Source organism: Carcharhinus amblyrhynchos, chromosome 30, assembly GCF_965287045.1.
Source record: "Carcharhinus amblyrhynchos chromosome 30, sCarAmb.v2.hapA, whole genome shotgun sequence".
Taxonomy (NCBI): Eukaryota; Metazoa; Chordata; class Chondrichthyes; order Carcharhiniformes; family Carcharhinidae; genus Carcharhinus; species Carcharhinus amblyrhynchos.
Genome location: NC_137353.1, coordinates 24,068,968 through 24,089,993, shown reverse-complemented (window position 1 = coordinate 24,089,993; position 21,026 = coordinate 24,068,968). Strand labels below are relative to the sequence as shown.

The following is a 21,026-nucleotide window of genomic DNA, read 5'->3' as shown; positions in this document are numbered from 1 at the left end:
ATTTGTTTTAGTTCAATAATTAGATTCAGTAGTTTCATTCAATCTTTTGCATTCCTGTTCCTATTAAGTGACCATTCAGGTGCTAATTTTCAGTTATTTTTGTGCCTGCTGTCATGCTCCATTATGTTATGAACTTTCTGGCAATGTATTAAAATTTTGAACAACTATTAAAATGACTGTGCTAACACTTGACTTTTGGCAAGGTCAACACTAGAGGACCTGAAACACTCAAGGTATTATCAATTAGATATAGACATTCATAGCCATCCAGAAAATTCTCTCATTCCTTTGAAAGAACTACAAATGCTGGCAGACCCATCTTTTTGTTCACCATGGACAAAAGACACATTGAAATTCAATATGTTAGACAAGTGTGAATGGGTCCCCAACTAACCTCCCATTGTTTTATAATGGTATCTCATTCAAACACAGGCTGGGTAAATTTCAAAGTGTCCATTGACAAATTTAGGATTTTTATCAATTTGACAATCCATCTTATTTGGGAAAGGATTTTGGATTTATAACAGGTCATATGAATGATCCAGCCATGTTTGTTGCATGTTTTTAAAACAGCAAGAATCAGTTCTGCAGAAACAGGCAGCTGCAGTAAATTAAGCAGCCAAGATCATAAACCGAAATACCTTGAAAATGGGAGAAGAACTCTTATCAACCTATTCCAATTTCAGGCTTGTCTGCAAACCAAACTCCTGGAAATGCAGCCACAATAAGTCTTGTAGCTTATTGAGAAATGTCTGCTTACAAGATCTTCACTTCAACTAAAAGCATTAACTCATTTAGGAAACTGCAGGCCTGCCAGAAATGAGAGACTGGGGCAGTTATGCTTTATAATTGCATTGTTTACTTTATTTGTAACTGTGTGAGAAATAGTTTGCTTGATGTGAGTGAGACATTGTTAAACCGCCGCAGCAAGTGTAGGGTAATAAATAACATTTTCAAACTAGCAAAAAAAAGTTTGCTGCTGGAATTATTTAAATAGAGACCATAACTCTGGAAGGTAAGAAAATACACACACCTCACTTACAAAGCACATTGACCATGTTTTTGACTGGCTGTGGTTTTTAAAGGAAAATTGAAAATTGTCTATGGTGATGTTTTTATGTATTACTTTCAAATGACCATGGTCAGTGATTCTACAATGGAGTGTTCCTTAGATAGCTGAGAGGGTAACGATGTAGTGCAAAATGTATTAGATATAAGGTCTTCGCTCCAATTCATATTTTTGCTGTGCGAGTTAAAATGCGTGTTAAGTGAGTGTAAAATCAGATGAGACCATCAAGTCAAATATTCTGTTAAGAGTGTTGTATTAGGTTCAAATGATGACTGACTACTTAGGCAAGCTATCATCTGCCCTAATGCACAAATGAGTCATTGTGTTGAGAGAAAATTGCACTACAAGAAGTAATAGAGGTGATTTGGTAGAGGTGAAATTGGTTGACCATGATTGGTGAAATACTGACTCCAATTACTTTGAACCCATGAATATTTCAGCATTTTAGGAGCAAAAGGTTTTTACGACTATAACAATAAGTCTTTGATTTTATTATCAGTGTTGTGGAGTAGTTCATGTTGTTTTCGCAAGTCTGCTCTGAAAGTATATTGTTTTAGAATTGAGGTAGGGAACAGATTCACTCAGTAGCATAAAAGACTCTTCACAAAGCTTCAGTTTGAATGCTGCTCGAGTAAAGCCACTCCATTTGTGGCACTGCTGTGCTGGCAGGTATTTAACACTAATTCCATTCATCATTTTATAAGCGAATCGCATTAAAACCGTTTTGCCATGTAATTCTTAAAATTAGTATCCAGAAGATCTGAGTCATTTTGACTCTTAAAAATAGCTGTGGCTGAATTCTACATAGTGCATTTTTAGCCACTTTTGCTGCAGTGAATTCTCTGGCACCAAAATGCAGGAGCTGAAAATAACATAAGAACTGGAGTAAGTATTTAGCTCATTAGGCCTATTTTGCTACCATTTGGTGAGGGCAGCACTGATCTATGACACAATTCCATAGGGAGCCTTTTACCTGTGCTCTTTGATACATTTGGTGGGCAACTATCTGTCAACCGCAGATTTAAAATTTAGGTTGAAAAAACATTTACAGTACCTAACATCAATTGTCAATTGTGGAAGAATTGCAAACTCCTACTACCCTTTGTGTTTCTTAATTTCACTTTTCAAACGTCAGCCTCTAGTTTTTAGATGATGCCCCCAGTCCTAGATCCCCCAACCAGTGGAAATAGTCAAAACAATATATTTGGTAAGTTGAAAACACTAAACTTAACTGGCTAGCTGCAGAAAGATGGCTTAATGCTTCAAATGAGTAGGGTCTTGGTCAAAATTTGAAGGAGTGGAGGGGCCTATAGGACTGATCAAAACAAGGAGAACAAAAGGTAGCAGTTAAGTGCTTTGTTTTTAATCTCTGGACAACTCTTCTCCTTTCTTTCTCCTTCTTTGTGCTCACCAATATCTGATTCACAGCAACTTAATTTCCAAATCTTTATACTTGACGATTTTTTTCATTTTACGATCGTGCTTCTAGGAAGGAAGAAAGTTCGACGACAGAAATTTCTAAGTGAAGAAGGATTCAAACAAAGAAAGACCAAAGCTGCTTCTGATATTGTGGCAATACTGGACAGAGAAAACACAGGGGGTAAGCAAAATGATGTAGAGATGTTTTTCTTTTTCTCTTTCTCCACATACCGTGCTGAAAATCTTGCTGCATTACCCATCTGATAGCATGCTCAATTGGCATTCTTCGTACAAGAGTTGAGTGAGTGTGGGCAGATTTTTTGACCATAGCAGATGTCAGTGCTGGCCCCAATTCATACTTCGTTCAGCACCCTCGTACGCTTTCCAGCAGGAGATATAGTAAACAGCGAGGACGATAATAATAGATTTATGGTGGCCATAGACATCCACAAGATGAAATTTAACATAGCGTGAAGTCATATGTAGGATGACTGAGAAGAGGCTATAAAAACTAAATTGTACAATTTTAAAGTGGGTGCAGGAACCTGGAGATCTGAGGATGCATAGAGGCTGAATAAACTGGGTTGTACTTGTTAGAGTTTAGAAGAATGAGGGGAGATCTCATTGAGACGTATAAGATGATGAATGGGATGGATAGGATAGAGGTGGAGAGACTCTTCCCGCTCAAAAAAGGACAGTAGGACTAGGGGGCACAGCCTCAAGATAAAAGGGGGGTGGTTTAGAACGGAGTTGAGGAGGAACTTCTTCACTCAAAGGGTGGTGAATCTCTGGAATTCTCTGCCCGTTGAAGTGGTGGAGGCTGCCTCACTAAATATTTTTAAGACGCGGGTTGATGGGTTTTTGATAAGAGAGGGGATTAAGGGTTATGGGGAGAAAGCGGGAAAGTGGAACTGAGCAGCGACAGATCAGCCATGATCTTATTGAATGGCGGGGCAGGCTCGAAGGGCTAGATGGCCTACTCCTGCTCCTATTTCTTATGTTCTTATGTTCTTAGTTCTGGGCTCCATACGTAAACTGGAACATCAGCATGGTCTTCGAGAGAATATGGAAAGAATTTATTAGAATCGTACTAAGGATAAAGTTTTTATAGAATCCCGACAGTGCAGAAGGAAGCCATTCAGTCCATCGAGCCTGCACTGACGACAATCTTCATCCCCTGTTAGTCCCTCTGACACTAAGGGACAATTTAGTGTGGCCAATCCACCTAACTTGCATATTTTGGGAGGAAACCAGAGGAAACTCACGCAGATATAGTGAGTGTGCAGATTTCACACAGGCAGTTACTTGAGGCTGGAATTGAACCCAGGTCCCTGCCACTGGGAGGCAGCAGTGCTAACCACTGTGCTGCAGAAAGACTAAAAAAGTTGTTTTTAGAGAAATGTGTTTGAAGAGATTGATAGAGATATTCAAAGTCAAGAATGGTTTTGATGAATTAATAAGGAGGAACAGTTTTTCAGTAAAGGAAGGTCGATAACCACATGATTGGCCAAAAAAAGAGGTGACACAAGAAACAATTTGTTTCACACTCCATTGTTATGATCTGGAATGTGCTGCTTGAAAAGGAGGTGGAAGCAAATTACTGACTTTCAAAAGAAATTTGGATAAATGCTTGAAGGGAAATAAATTTTACGTCTATGGGGGAAAAAGAAGGGGATTAGGATTAACTATATAGCTCCTTTTAAATAACTGGCACAGGCACAATGGGCCAACTCACAGCTTCCTGAACTGAATCATTTTATGATTCTGTGATCTTTCAGTGAGGGGCAGCTTTCAGGTTGAGGTGCCCTTTAAAAATGGTGCCCCAATCTATGAACATAGGACATAGAAAAACTTTGGCCCACAAGTTGCACTGATCATATCCCTCCCTACTAGGCCTACCCATAACTCTTAATCCTATTAAGTCCCATGTACTCATCCAGAAGTCTCTTTAAAAGACCCTAGCGAATTTGCCTCCACCACCACCGACGGCAGCCGATTCCACGCACCCACCACCTTCTGAGTGAAATCTCCTCTGCATCTACTTCCCAGCACCTTTAAACCTGTGTCGTCTCGTAGCGACCATTTCAGCCCTGGGAAATAGCCTCTGAAAATCCACCCGATCTATCCCTCTCAAATCTTATAAACCTCTATCAGGTCACCTCTCATCCTTCATCTCTCCAGGGAGAAAAGACAGAGCTCCCTCAACCTATCCTCATAAGGCATGTCACCCAATCCAGGCAACATCCTTGTAAATCTCCTCTGCACCCTTTCAATAGCTTCCACATCCTTCTTGTAATGAGGCGACCAGAACTGAGCACAGTACTTCAAGTGGAGTCTGACTAGGGTCTTGTAAAGCTGCAGCATCATCTCCCAACTCCTGAACTCAATCCCTCGATTGATGAAGGCCAGTACACCATACACCTTCTTGACCACATCCTCTACCTGCGAGGCCGATTTTAAGAGTCCTATGGACCTGGACCCCCAGATCCTCTACACTGCTAAGACTCTTACCCTTGATATTATACTCCTTCATCCCATTTGACCTGCCAAAATGGACCCCTACACATTTATACCGTTAAACGTTTATAACCCTGACTTTGCCATTGTGTTTAGGGCCCTCCCCCCTCCCTGTGTGATCTTTGCCAGCTTTTTGGAATTGCACAGAGTGTTTTAACTCACATAAGAAAAGATGTTTCTGAAACCCATGAATTTCACACAGCTTTTGGTGATTGGATGCAGGAACCCGGACTGTTTTTTTTCATTATTTTCCCCTGATAGCAAAGAATACAGAAAATTGTAGGAGAACGTGGGCAGAGTAGCTGTTGGTAGACAGGCAACAGCTGTAATTCAGTAAAGAGAAATGTGAAATATGTTTTTTTTAAGAAAAATGGGTAGACAAAGAAACTATGGGTGCAATTCTCCCAAATCGCCTGGAATAGGCAAGGAAAAGCTGTGTGAAACTCGCCAGCTTCACAGGTGCTTTTTCTTGCCTGAGTTAACAACATTTTTTAGTCCTGCAAGGATCATATAGCCAGCTGAGGGGTGCAGGGCCTAAATGTATCGGCAGAGATTCGGACGATCCTTTTAAAAGGCATCCCAATCTGAAACACAGAGAAAAGTGTTGGAAAATCTCAGTAGGACTGGCTGCATCTGTAAAGAGAGAAAAGAGCTGATGTTTCGAGTCCAGATGATCCTTTGTCAAAGCGAAGGCAAAAGCTTTTGTCAAACCAGCTTCCCATCCATTGACTCCATCTATACTTTCTGCTGCCTTGGCAAAGCAGCCAGCATAATTAAGAATCCCATGTACCCCAGATATTCTTTCTTCCACCTTCTTCTGTTGGGGGAAAAAAATACAGAAGTCTGAGATAAGTACCAACCCAAGTCAAGAACAGCTTTTTCCCTGCTGCTGTCACACTTATGAATGGACATACTTTGTATTAAGCTGATCTTTCTCTACGCCCTAGCTATGACTGTAATACTACATTCTGCACTCTTGTTTCCGCAATGAATGATATATTTTGTCTGAATAGCATGCAAGAAACAGTACTTTTCACTGTATGCTAATACCGTGACAATAATAAACCAAATCAAATCCTTACAGATGCTGCCAGACCTGCTGAAATTTTCCAGCATTTTCTCTCTTGGTTTCAGATTCCAGCATCCGTAATGATTTGCTTTTATCCCAATCTGAAAGTTGCGCTCAAGTCCCACTCCCCAACCCATCACCACACATAAGAGAAACCCACTGACAAGCCCATTAATTATAAAATATTTATTTAATTCAGTGGAAATCGGGTTCATGTCCCAGTGGATTTAATTACATCGCTGCTGGCAATGGGGAGCAGGGAACATCTGAAATCAAGCTTTTGCCAGTGGGAGCCCTGTTTTTGGCCGCTCACGTGATTTAATGGCCACTATGGGATTTGTGCCCATGACTAATGGGCCCGTTAGATCACACCCTACATTTTAAGAGTGTGAAAGAATGACAATATCTTGGGATACAAATGCACAGAACCTTGGGTGGGGTGCAAACAGAAAAGCCATAAAAAGGCAAGTAGAACTTTTCTCTATGTAGGTGTGTTGAGTATAAAAGCAAGAGGTTGATTTTTGAATTTGTTTGATTCATTATTTAGACCTTAGCTGGGAGTATTGCATGAAGCAGTGGCCTCAGTTGGAGCTCTGGAAAAAGGGTACAGCAAAAAGTGACTGACATGTTCGGTGGCAGACAATTAGAGATTTTCAATTATAAATGTGTTGCAGTAAACGGTGAAAAATCTCCTCATTGGTTGGTGAATTGGCAACCAGGTCAGAGAGTGGTTAACACTGGAAGATCATAAGAAAAATAATTAGTGAAGGTTGTTAGAATATGGATTGCTTTCCTGCAACTAGCATTTGGAAGCAGATACTATAAGATTCAAAATGGAATTGGATAAGTATTTATATGTATTGTATGGGGTTTTAAAAAAAGAAGTGGGATTAAAATAAACTTCCTTGCCACTGGCACGTATTTCAATGATACAAAGTGATTTTGATTCCCGAGATAAATTGAAACGTCTGCTTTTTAGTAGGTGTTAAATTTTAGAGCAGCACAAAGGTGACCTTTGACCCTTTTGTTAAGATTGTTAACTTATCTGGATTGCTTATTGGTTCAATCGGGCAAAGGTAAACTCTTGTTAGATTAACTCCTTTTACAGGTTATTTGTATCTGAAAAGTAGTTTCATTTTACTCATACTGGGGCAGTATTAATTGTCGCTTCGTTCATAGTATTTTCGCTGCAATTGTTGGAAAATAGATTGAGTAATACCAGTCATGAGTTTTGAGAACAGGCGTGACTATTAGGATCAGTTAGATTTGAGAGAAACGGTATTACAATAGTAGTGTTTGAGAACAAGTCGTACTTCACTGTTTATCTTCTACCCAATTTTATTTGGCAAGCATTGTGCAATGACAAAAGGCAAGATTTTTAACTTCCTCCCTTGTTGTACTGAAAGCAGTAGGCCTTAACTGGGGTATGGTTCCATTGATGTCAGCAACAATCCAGTAACTCTCAAATGGCATGTGTAGTCAGTGTCACCAGTCTATTAGATTGTGGAGGATATCGCAGACAAGTTTAATGGAGTCCTTGCCCTGTGTCTACACATTTTACTAGCAGTCACTGGAAAGAGAACAGCAGCAAGAGTTGCAGCTAACTTTTTTAATCCTCCATACCCTAGGAATTTGAGTCCAAATGATGGTTTAACTGACATCTGCTAACTTAGTACAGACCCTAGGACCTTTTATCCTATTTCCCTTCTAAGATTGTCAGCATAAGTTGAGGCTATCCTTTTTTTACATTACATTTTTGAAGTTTATGCTATCTATAATGTAGTTTGTCGTCTTGGTACAGGTTTAAAATATGTTGTAGTATTTATGAATCAAAACGCTGATACTTTGAGCAAGCTTTTGGATTGGTTCTAACTTGCAGTAAATTAATTGCTTCATAATGTCACAATAACTGTTCCGGTGACCCAGTCACTTCCTCATTATACGCCCTAAAGTAATTAGGTAGTCCTGTAGTGTTTGAAAGGGAATCATATTTACCTGAAATGCTGCATAATCTCAGATAGATGTATTGGAAGATCAGTGGAATTGATCCTGGTAATTCAAAGGCACGTGGGTGGGGGGTTAGCAAATGAATTGTAGGCTGCTTTACAGGTTCTCTTTTCCATCTGTTTATTTTAAATATATTTGTTACTTTCAACTTGTGTTTTCCGTTGCTCAGAATCTGGGTTAGATCTCAAATTGGCCAAAAGGTTGAAAGTCACCACGACATTGAGGTATTTCTTCTGGTCTTAACACACACCATGTAAAACCTGACAACGTGGGCACCCTGTGTTGTTCCTAGATGAGTTTTAATGTATTGCAACCATGAAGCTGGAGAAGAATTGCACACAAGTCAGTGCTCTAATAGTAATGTTTCAAATTACTCTTACTGCTAGTTTCAGCAACAGTTCTTATGCCCCTTGCACTGTAGTGTTAACTCATTCCAGATATGGAGCCTAGAATGACAAAATATAAAATCGCGTTACAATAATTGCAGCAGCAGAAGCTCTGGGTGATCCCTAGTTGAACAGCACTGTGCTGAAATCATCATGACAGCATTTCATTTGGTGCATTTGCCTCCACTCTTTATGTTGCTTTCAGTCCAAACATATTTCTGTTATATTTTTCCCCCCTCTCTCTGCCCACCAGAATTGCTGCCTGATTTCAAAGGCTGAAAGATTATCTCAATACTGATCCTATTTGCTCATGAGTTCTGGGACATCACTCATGGAATAAACACATCGTTCCTTTGTTTTCCAATTTGTAACATCTATAAGGCAAAACAAAGCTTGGCAGTGTTAACCAATGCTTCAGATGTGCAACCCTGGATCACCTTTGAAGTCCAAAAATAAGCAACGATTAACAGGGCTCCTTTACAGTGGTCATGCTTGGCTAAAACAATTTGGTTAACCAAGTCAAATATTTTTCATTCAACAGTCTACAACACCAGATTTGTGTGCTGTAGTTCTGCAAGAGTCAACCAAGTCCTGTGGGTATGGAAAAGGGCTAAGACACCGAGAGGAATAAATATGATCATTAAATTCTTCATTGCAGTATCATGATTCTTTGCTGTGATCTCTGATTTACAATATGAGATAATGTATTAATTGGGAAAGAACCACCATGTCCTAAAACAATGCTCTGCGTTCTGAGGTTACCAATCTAAATTAGTATAATTAATTAAATTAGGTGGTTGTAGTAGTTGTAGTAGTTGTAGTAAATTAAGAAAGGCTGAGAGAAGGCCATTTGACCATCAAAGCTCCTCTTAATGTTCTAAATCATCAGCTCGCAATCTAACTCTGTATTGAACAGCTCAAAGCCTGTGACTCTGTTAGGATTTTTGAATGTTTGGAATAATTATATGTAGAAATTCTCTTTCTCACATCTGACCCAAATGCGCTTTTCATTAATTACGTATTTGCTGGCACCTAATTATCTAGAGGTTAACATAGATCAAGAAGGACATTTGGCTGATCTAGTCTGTCCCTCATTCCACAAACATTTATTGCCCCTATTATATCCTGTAACTCCTTTTGTGTTTCTGCACAGCCCTGCCTCTAGATTCCCCCCGATATTGATCAGCCTTTGTGTGAAGGAGCATTTTCTGATATATGTTCCGAATATGCCTTTTGCTAATTTGTGTCCCGTTTACTTAACTTTGTTTTTGAAGTGGTGTTCAGGGCAGATGAGTTCTCTTCCACACATTCTCTTAGATTAATACAAGTTGAAAATTGTGGGAAATTAATTCTCTGATCCAAAAATAAGATTTGATTCATTGTCAGGAAGAAAAACTTGATCTGTTATGGATAAGTCGGTTTGAACACAGAAGAAATTTGAGACTGTTGGGTTAACTATGAAGATCCATAAGTGTAGCTGTGGGATGCTTTAAAGAAAGGAATACAAGTTTTTTTCACATTATACTGCTCTCATTTTTTTTTCCTCCCTACTCACCCTCTCGTGCAATCCATTTGTTTTTTTTCTCTCTCTCCTCCACTGGGTACATACTACGGACATGTCTAGTGATTAGGATGCATTACTATAATTAAAGTTCACTTGGGGATAGCACAGAAATTATGCTTCCATAATTTCCTGAAATTATCATGACAGTATTTGCATCAATTATTTTGTCTCCACCCTGCTGCATCTCTTCAGTCCCAGCATTTTTCTATATGTTTCCACCCTCTTGTTGCTCACAAGTGGTGCCTAATTTTGAAAGGTTCTCTCGAAAGTGACCAGTTGTTTTTGAGTATTGGAAAAAGTGTTTCCCAGGGGCTGGTACTAGGAGTACTGCTTTTCTTGACATAATATATATTAATGACCTAGACTTGGGCGCGGAGGGTGCAATTTCATAATTTACAGATGACACAAAACTTGAGAGGAAAAATACAATTTTAAAGGGATACAGGAACTGAGACCTGGGGTACATGTGTGCATATCATTGAAGGCAGCAGGGCAGGTTGGAAAAGTGGGAAAAGGGCATTCCAGATCATGGGTTTTATAAATAGATGGGTAGAATATAAAAGCAACAACATTTAATGAACCTATATAAAACTTGTCAAATTCTAGGCACCGTATTTCAGGAAGGATGTGAAGTCATTAAAGAGGATGCAAAAAAGATTTGCGAGGATGTCTGTAGGGATGAGGAACTTCAGTTTGATGGATAGATCAGAGAAACTACATTGTTCTCCTTGGAAAAGGTTGAATGAGATTTGATAGAGCTGCTCAAAATCTTGAGTCTAAACAGAGTATAGAGAGAGAAAATGTTCTCATTAGAAAACAGTCAAGTACCAGAGGACATTGAGGTGATTGGCAAAAGAATGAAAGGCAACATGAGGAAAATTGTTTTTACACAGTGAATGATGAGTATCTGAAATGCACAACATGAATGTTTCTGCCTTTACCACAATCAGGGCTATTTAAAAAGGAATTGGATAAACACTTGGAGAGAATATTTATAAGGCTATGGCGAGAGAGGGAGAGCCAGCAGAGTTGTTCTTGCAGAGAACTGGCTTGGACCATTGGGCCTGTGTCATAGATACCTGTGATAATGTGAACACCCAAGTGAAGAAATCACTCTACCTATCAGCTCTCAAATGTAATTTATCACATTGGCTAGTTTTCTTTGTTCAGTTTTGCCAGAATTGAATGCTAACTGCATATGTAACGGGGCAGAGAGGGAAATAATACATGCTAAAGTGATAACATGAGTCTTGCTTTGTAATAATTTTATTCTTTTAATTAGTTTCAGAGAAGGATGAACCTTGTGGCTTACCAGCCCATTTGCCAGAACAGAGAGTAGTGGTACATCGAATTGTTACACAGAAGGTTCTTCCTCAATTGAAGAATCCACAAATGTCTTTTGAGGCAGAAGCAATGCCTGAAGAAAGCAACTCTATTGAGAGTCTGCCCAGAAAGAAAATTTCTGTTAAATCCCTAAAGCAGAAATCAAAAGGAGATCAGAATGGAATGGGAGACATTGAAGAAACCCACATGTTTCCCTGTAAAAATTGTGAACGCAGGTTTACCACAAAGCAGGGTTTGGAACGTCACCAACATATCCACATATCCACAGAAGGATTCACTTTTAAATGCAGGTATTGCGGTAAAGCCTTTGGCACCCACATCAACATGAGGCGCCATGAACGACGCCATGAGGCTGGCCCTAAGAAAAAGCCTACCTTGAAAATGCACATAGCTGCACAGCACCAAAAGGATGATTTTGATTTTGATAAAGCAGCAATTGATATCAGTGTTAATTCTTCAACTCGACTAGAAAATCCTATAGCTCTAGAAAATTATAAGAAAACTGATTCTGTGGCAACAGCCCCAAATCTAGAAAGTTCTCTCATAAAGAGCTGTGAATCAAAAATTCAGCACCCATGCAAACTGTGCAAAAAAACCTTTGGTTCTTACACAAACTTACGTCGACACCAACGCCGTATCCATGAACGTCACCTCTTGGCTAAGGGCATTAGAATGCGACGTAAGGGCTCTGGAGAGGAGCAGGATTTATCATCTGATCAAATCCGGGTTTCTGCTGGACTTCACATTGCAAGCACAGAAACTGAAGATGAAGAGGATGAGGAGGAGGAAGATGAGACTGATGATTGTCAGGCATTCATCATGGATGTTTCCAGTAACATCTCTGAAAATTTGAACTTCTATATTGATGGCAAAATTGAGTCAAACAACAACACCAGCAATTGTGAGGTGATTGAGGTTGACACTGCTTGCACAAATCCATATGGATTGCCTTCAGTGCTATATCCAGTGACTGATGAGTCTCCTCAGAACCTTAAAATGACAACACAAGTTCCAGTAACACTCTCTCTTTTAAAGGAACCAATGGATAGTGATTTGAAAGGTCCTAAAAGGAGGCGAACCACCAGTCCTCCTCCATTTCCGAAGACTAAAACTGAGCTAGGTGCTGAAACTGCACCACCAGTTGTCTCCTCATTTTGTGGTCTCTCTCTTCCTGGTCAGGTGACTAACAGTTTAAGTGGACATCAGGAGAAAAATACCTTATCTTCAAAACTTAAGCAGCTTCTTCAGATACAGGAAAATAATTCGTCCAGGCCAGCTTTGTTTCCAGATAGTTCAGTTGGTCCTTCAACATCAACGGCAACGACAATGGGATTTAGCCGATTCAAGAGGAGAACAAGTTCACCGCCAAACTCTCCACAGCATAGTCCAGCACTGAGCAGCACAGGAAAGGACACTGACTTTCGCATTTGGAGTGAAAGCTTACCTGGACTAAAAGCACCAAAAATTGAAAGTCAGAGCAGTTCACCTGCGTGGAGTCTCTCCAGCCGAGATGAAACACTCAGTCCAATGAGCCTTGAAATGTGCAAAATAACAGCTTCCAAGGAATATGCACCAAGCCGACCTCCTTGCACCCATCAGCCTCTGGATCTATCTAGTGGCATCAAACTACAGCCTGATATTAAAATGGAACTGGAAAGCCCTGGGGTAGCTATCTTAGACTTGAGTTTGCATAAGAAATTGTGCAGTGACAATGAAGTCAAAGAGGAAATGGGGGCAGTTGGTACTCCAGCCTCATGCAGCATTAAAAAGAAGAAACCCACAACCTCTATGTTAGAGAAGGTACTTATGAATGAATACAATGGCACAGATCTAACGATGGTTGATAAACAAGATTCAGACAGCAGTCCTCAGCCTTGTCTCGAGGTGGAGGCATCACAACTTCCTGACACAGCCCCAACTCTGGTAACAACCCCTGCTCCTTCTCCCCCACCTCCCGTTCTCTCTGTACCTTCACCCCTTCCAGAGTCAGTGACCCAAGTTTTACAGTCAGTTACTCCTGCTTTGTCACCAGTTAGCATAAACATTAAGGAAGAAATTAAAGATGACGGCTATCCAGACACAGATAGCGAACAAGAAACTAACAGCATTCTTCCACCCACAATTGAGCCGGAATCTCCCCAAGACATGCTCATTGAAGGCTCTGTTAATGATCAGGAAAGTGCAGAAAATCCTGAGCCTCCAGTACAGGAGGAGAAACCTGAAACAACATTCAGCAAGAGCTTTCAGTGCAACGTCTGTGAAACTCCTTTCCTTTCCATCAAGGATCTTACCCAGCATTTGTTGATTCATGCCGAAGAATGGCCCTTCAAATGTGAGTTTTGTGTACAGCTTTTCAAAGAGACCAGTGCGCTGTCTGAGCACCGGTCATCTTTGCATGGGGTGGGCAAGATTTTCGTATGCTCGGTCTGCAAGAAAGAATTTGCGTTTCTTTGCAATTTACAGCATCATCAGCGTGACTTGCATCCTGACCATCAGTGCACACACATAGAGCTGGAAAATGGCATGCTGAGGCCGCAGAATTTCACCGATCCAGACAAAGCTACCAACTGTCCAATACAGTCTCTAGGAGAAAGTTCTACATTGCCGCCTCAGGAGGAGGAGGAGGATGATGATGACGACTCTAATGACTTAACAGAGGAACTGTATACTACAATAAAGGTAATGGCATCTGGGATAAAGCCGAAAGGCCCCGATGTCCGTATGGGTCTCAATCAACGCTACCCTAGCTTTAAGCCGCCTCCATTTCAATATCATAACCGTAATTCTGCCAGTACAGTGCAAACGGCTGTAAATTTTACCACACACAATATCCCTCAAACCTTTAGCACAGCCATCCACTGTACAAAATGCGGCAAGAGCTTTGATAATATGCCAGCACTGCACAAGCATATACTGGCTTGTGCGTCTGCCAGTGACAAGAAACGCTACACCCCAAAGAAGAATGCAGTCCCACTGAAAAAGAAAGTGTGGAAGAAAAATGGGGCAATTGCTGCAGAGCCAGTCAGGCAGAACACCATCCGGAGAATGGGGCAACCAAAAAGGCTGAATTTTGAAACTGAGACAAAGCCAAAAGTGACAATGAGTAAGATCAAAATGAATGCTCTGAAGAATAAAAAGAACAAATTGGTGCAGAAGGCAATCTCGCAGAAGAACCGATCATCTGCCAAAGAGAAGGCTATATTGAAAAGCAGGAGCTCAGAAAGCCACAATTGTCCTTACTGCGAGAAAGAATTCACCTACCTAGGCAGCCTGAACAAACATGTTACGTACAGTTGTCCCAAGAAACCGGCATCCCCACCTGCAAAAGGGTCTAGTTCCCAATCTCCTGCCAGCAGTGAAAAGGGAGGTGGCCAACGCAGGAGGACAGCCGACACTGAAATCAAGCTGCAAAGTACACCCGTTCTTTTGGGAAAAAGGAGAGGAAGAATGTTGGGACCCTTGCAAGCTGAGTCTGTTTCTTCAGCACCAAGGTTGCAGCAGCGAATGAGATCAGTACCTCCAGTAAAATCAAAGAAGCCGAGCGCGTCGCCTGTTGTTTCCAGAACCACGAGTCCGATAAGATCAGCAAAAGTGTCACCAGCAGAGGGCAAGAGGCTAAAATCTGATCCCAGGCAACGGTCATCTGGCTTGAATTCGCCGAGGCTGTACCTCCGAATGAAGAATAAGAAAGTGGTTTGGCAGAGGAAAACAAATGTAATGAAGCAAAAAAGATCAGAAAAGTACATGGGAAAAACCAAGGAAACTCGAGCAGGTGCTGTTACCAGAAGTGGGGCCCCTGCAGCCACTGACAGCAACGATAGCGAGTTGGAAGATGATCAGGAGAACCAGGGATCATCTTCAGAGGATCTTCAGGTAAATCATAAAAGCTCATCTAATCCTCTTAAAATGTTGACAAACTATTCAAATCATGTCTGCCCTAACTTCCTTGTTGCAACAGTTAAGTCATAAGCTTCTTTATAAAGAAAGGAATATTTAATATTAGGAAGAGGGGTTATTTTTCTTCCATATCTTACTGCTTCCAGTCTAATTTACAGGAGGATTGCACATGAACTGGTTTAAGTAATCAACACAAGGTCACTTCTTCATCTGAAATATATACTGAGAGGTGCAGCCATGTTGCTTTAGAGAATTTGGAACGTTGGGGTGGGAGAAGTAGAGTCGTGCTAAATTTGGGTGAAGCTGCAAACTTTGAGAATTGTGTAAAGAATTGTCAAAATAATTAACAATTAATTTAGGTACCTTAATGTAAATATTGGAAAAATAAATGTTTCTAATTTTGTTTTGCTGAAATCTGGAGATTGACTGTGCATGTGTACTGCACCTACTTCAGCCTCTTGTTAAAACCAGCAGCAATGTCTTCAAACATGTGGTAAACTCTTGGGTTCTTCGTTGTTTTTCTTTGTATATTGAACGTAACAAGGCCCTTAAAATTTAATTGTGAACAAATTAGTTTGGCTGCAGATGCCATTTTCAGTAGTGAAGTTGTGTTCCAAATGAAGAATAGTTTTAAATTGACTTACCATGTTCACTTGCCTGAAAGAAAGTAAACTATTTTGACACATTCCCTGTGAATATTGTCAAAAGGTTTTAATGTACTCAGATATACCTTTTTAGTTATAGCGACTTTTAAAATTTATTTACAGAGCAGATATTAGACAACGTCAAGATAAATATTAACCTACAAAATTCTAAAGATCAATAAAAAGGATTTTTGGAGAAAATAGAGCAAGAAGCATAGGGAGTAAAAAGGCCCTTTGTCAATAATTTATTAGCAGGAAGATAGCCAAAACCAGGAAAGGGCTGTTAGATATGGAGCTGAGTTTGAGACAACGGTAGCCAAACTGGATAAATGTTTGGCCTCGATTTTCATTTACGTAGTCCATAAATGAAGATCACATTGAGAACTACCAAATCAGGCAAATAAAAGTTAGTGGCGGTCATTGTTCAAAATGCTATGGTACTAAAGAAATTATTTGAGCTGAAATGAAACAAATTACTGACATAATGGTTTACACCTCTGGATCCTGAGAGAAGCTGGAGAAGAAATAAAGGCTTTAGCTATAATTTTCCTTGCTACTGTGTGACATACTCATCACATGTTTTTTTAAAATAAAGACCTAGATAACTGAGAAAATTATTACTTGTACTTAGTTGAACTGAGAAGCTGTAGAAAGGAGTGAGATTTTCTAATTGGGGCTCTTCAGCATGGACTCGTGGCGAGTCATACTTGGTCACCTTTATAGAATTTTGTTTTGAAGCAATGCTGAAGATAAATAAAGCATTCTCGTTTATTGGTATCTCACAAATGATCTGGAATGGATAGGAAATGGGGGAGATAATATCAATATTTAATCTAAAGTAAGAGGTTAGTAACTTGTGAAGATCGTGAGAGACTGCAGAAGGACATACTAATAGGGTGGACAGATGGAACCACATCTGCAATCTAAATAGAAAATATTAAGAGAATGTGTTGGGAAGAAACCAGTCTTAACTTGCTTTTATTTTAATTAGAGGAACAAAAGGACTTTGGTACACAGATACACTGGTAATTAGAGATGTGGGATATACCATTTATAGGCAGTAAACGCCATGAACAAATCTTTTAAAAAGGCTTAAAGCAGACCAGAGCTTCCCCCTTCAGGTCTAGGATACAAAAAGCAAGGAAGGTTACTGACATGATAGCTTATACCTCTGGATCCTGAGAGAAATTGGGAAGAAAGGCTTGGCTATAATTTTCTGCACTGAACTTGTGCGAGACTTTAGCAAAGCCACAGTTGGGGTGTTTTGGGACACCCTATTATAAGCAGTGGAAAAGTTGGAGCACAGACTTGACACAATGCTGCTAGAGATGAGGGCTTGTAGTTATGTTGAGACTTGAGAGTTAAGCAATTTTTTTCATTAGTTAATCAAGTTGTGGAGAATAGGGCTATGATAAAGTTAACAATGGCTACTAGGACAGTAACAACAGGACACAAGCTCATTATAATCAGTTATGATTTAAAGGAAATGTTGGGAAATGCTTCATCTTGGGATACTGTGAAATTTTCTAACAGAAAATGTTTATTAAAGGAGAGTTCATCATTATTTTAAAAATAGGTAGTTTGAAAAGAAGTGGAATGTTGAAAAGTATGGAGAGAAGTTGGTAGCATTAGTCAAGATGCTGAACAACAAAATACTCTAGAATCTAAATCAACATCAACTCTGAGGGATTGCCAGAAACCAGAAATCTGAGACTATCTGGTGTCAAGCCCAAAAATGGGATGCAATCAACTTGTCTGGTTTTGCTTTATTTGCATACAGAAGATTCTGAAAAGCATTGTTAGAATATTTCATTTTCCCAACCCCACCCTCCCCTAACAGCTCGATTCTTGCAATAACATCTGTAAAGAGAGTGCGACTGAGAATTGTAAATTACATCCTTGAACAAAGAATAGTGCAGCATAGGAACAGGCTCTCCAAGCCTGTGCCAATCACGCCCTATCTAGACCAACCACTTGTATTCCTCTATTCTCCGTATGTTCATGTGTCTATCCAGATAAGTCTTTTAATGTGGCTAATGTAACTGCCTCAACCATCTCACTTGGTAGTGCATTCCAGGCCTTCACCAACTTCTGTGTAAAAACTTCCCTTGCGCATCTCCACTGAACCTTTCCCTCCTTATCTTGAACTTGTTCCCCCTTGTAATTGTCATTTCTGCTCTGGGAAGACGCTTCCAATTGTTCACCCTATCTATGGCCCTCATAATTTTATAAACTTCTATCAGGTCGCCCGCCCCCAACCCCCCCACAACCTCTGTCTTCCCAGGGAGAACAATCCCAGATACAATAGGTACTACATTTTAGATACTATATTAGTACCGATACGCCTGTGGTTCCGATGTGGGGGTGGGGGAGAGAGAGAATACCCCTTGAGGAAACAAAAACTCAAGAGAATTTTGTTGCTTGCTTCAAGGTGTGGGAGGCTAACTGAGTTGTCAGATGGGTTTGGGGAAGTCTTATTTTCACTAGATCACTGAGAGCCTCTGGTGGTAGGAAGTGAATATAGCAATGTGGCATTCAGTCTAGTTCTAATAATGTAGTAGTAGAGGATCTGATTTTTGACGTGATCCCATCGTACAGAATAATAGGCCAACCAGTGACAAAGTCTTTAAAGATCATCGTGTTTATTGGTATAGTGGAAAATGGTAAAGAGGTTGTTGAGCAGCACAATTAGTGAAAACTGAAAACAAAGCTGTAATTTTTGCTCTTAATTTTCAGGTTTCTGCAGTGAAGATGGTGAGGTAACGCCCTTGTTTCTCTCTTCAGGACTGAGCTGACAATAAAACATTGAGTCTGGACTGCCATTCGGATGGGTCTAAGAAATTGGCCGGACTGGATTGAAAGACACCTGAGAAACCTGATGATCTGTCATTTGCTTCATAGAGATCTTCCAGTGAGCTGATGCAAACATCTGCAAGCAGAAAGCTTAAGTGTTTCTACAGTGTGTGTCTAAGCGCCGGGTCCTTTGTGAATGTGCGGCCTGTCTGGGATTATGGGAAATGGCGAGACTTGGAGGGGGGGGGGCAAAAATTGAGAGTATCTGGCATGCACTTTGTGAATTTGGAAGTTTAAAACAAACAGTATCAGGCCATAGGCTGTGCATGGTCACCTAAGCAACAATTGGAAGTATGGGTCTTCATTGAGAAGTATCCTTTGAAATAGCAGGGACAGAACAGACCTGAAATTCAGTCCCATTTGTTGTTTCTAATGTTTTTGTTTTTGGGAAGGGAGGGAGGGTGGGGTGGGGGCAGAGGGGGGCAGTAGGGGGAGGGGATGGAAGGAAATCCAGTTTGATAACGATTGATTATTTTTGCTGTTGCAGATCTAAAGGGAGAATGTTAGTGCAAGGCAATCTGCACCTAATCCTCCCTTGTTCTTGTTCCCACCATATTTTTCCAATACCCTTTTTGTATAAAGCAGGTGCACCTCAAATAACAGACTGAACGCACTGCACAGGACTGCTACCAAACTGGTCTTCACCAGGTCCCGTGCCCAGAAAGACTGCTGCAGTTCTTTTTATCCCCCATGGACTTTAAATAGAGAATTTCTTTTGCTTTAATCACCTCCCCAACCCTCGCCCCCCACCCAGAAAATCTTTATTTTCCTCTTTATCTCTGAGGAAGTCATCTCTTCCTCCCATCACCCTTTTTCACTTTCTACTGTAATTTTTTGGATGAATTTTAGACTTGAAGTGGGGGAGGGTGGGTGGGGGTGGGGAGATGCTATTTTTCACACAACCCATTTCTGTTCTTAACTTAAAAGTGATCTACCTCTTTAAAAAAAAATAAATTTGTAATCAACTTCTTTTGCGAAGTCCACGCCACTTTAGCTCTCCCACTCTCAAAACCATTCCTGTTTTATGTTTCTTTTTGTGGGGACTTTGTTGAAATAAAAATTGTATGATGTGTTTGTAGTAATTAAATAACATAGGATATATTTAAAATTATTTAAATTGTGTTTTCAGGCGACACTGTCTGATGTATGTGATTCCTTCATTGCATTGTTAATTTTCTTTTGTTTTGGTTTATTTTAATTTGGGCTGTGAGAATAAATGTGTAGAATGTTTCTGTAACCAGATTGTTGTTGCTCTATTGTCTTCATATTTCTTGAGTGCTTCCTCTTTGCACAAGGGTAGTGCAAATCTAGAAGCCTCCCCAAATGACTAGGGATGGGATATTTTCTAGTTTATCCCACCGCAGAGATCTTCCATTCCTGCCAGTGGCAGAGGATGCAAACAGGAAACCCTGTCTTCAGAGGTGGAAACGGAGGATCCTGCTGGAAAGTGGCATCCACTGCCACAAAATGCCATGGACGATGTGGAAAATCTTCCTGAGATGTTGGGTTAATTGACATGTTCAAGCCTAAGATTAATATTTATTTTGAGCTAGGAATAAAAGGCTTATTCTGATTCGTGGGGTATGACACATGGTTTTCCCCAGGGGTCTGTACTGGGACCTGAAGTTTTTCACCATAACTATATTAATGATTCACCTAAGGGAGTAGAGATGTCTGTTTAAGATTGCAGACGCCACTGCTTGGTATAGTAAGTGCGGATGGAAACAGGAATTGCAAGCGAGACGAGATCAAGTGAATTGGCAAAGTAATGGTAGATGAAGATCAATTTGGGAAAGTCTGAGATCGTAGAAAAGAAAAATCTGAATCCTTTCTCAATGGTGACAGACCGGGAGCTGTGGAAGAACACACTGGTGCACAACTACAAAGAGTCATCAAATGGCTATCTGAATGTTGGTCTTTATCTTGAGGGGATTAAATTTTGAAAGTGAGGATGTGATGCTTCAGTTGTACAAAGCATCATGCCCCATCAACAGTTCTCCATTCAGTTTTATACGGCCTTGGAATCTTAAAATTTCAATGTGGCCATTTAGAAGTTAAATCAGGAAAGCACTTTCTTCACACATCCAAGTGGAAATCTGGAACCTGCTGCTCCAAAAAGTTGCAGTTCTTAGAGACTTAAAATTTTCAAGTTGAGATCAGTAAGTGGTTAGGACTTGAGGCAGGAAAATGCAGTGGAGGCACAGATTCAGCGAAAAGATGGGATAGTTCTAAGAAGCTTGTGTGCCACTCCTTTTCC

The 21,026-nt window shown here is 40.3% G+C and overlaps 1 protein-coding gene across 5 annotated transcripts in view; it reads left to right on the top strand.

Moving 5' to 3' along the window:
- LOC145360251 (PR domain zinc finger protein 2-like) overlaps window positions 1-19,157 on the top strand; it is a 178,835-nt gene extending 159,678 nt beyond the window's left edge. For 4 of the 5 annotated variants that reach the window (XM_080215329.1, XM_080215333.1, XM_080215328.1 and 1 more), the window contains 3 exons: window positions 2,559-2,669; window positions 11,314-15,248; window positions 18,653-19,157. In XM_080215329.1, coding sequence (XP_080071455.1) covers window positions 2,559-2,669; window positions 11,314-15,248; window positions 18,653-18,679 — 4,073 coding nt within the window. In that variant the 3' untranslated portion in view covers window positions 18,680-19,157. The remainder of the gene's footprint in view (window positions 1-2,558; window positions 2,670-11,313; window positions 15,249-18,652) is intronic. The other variant, XM_080215331.1, reaches the window with a different exon arrangement.
- The last annotated feature ends 1,869 nt before the right edge of the window (window positions 19,158-21,026 follow it).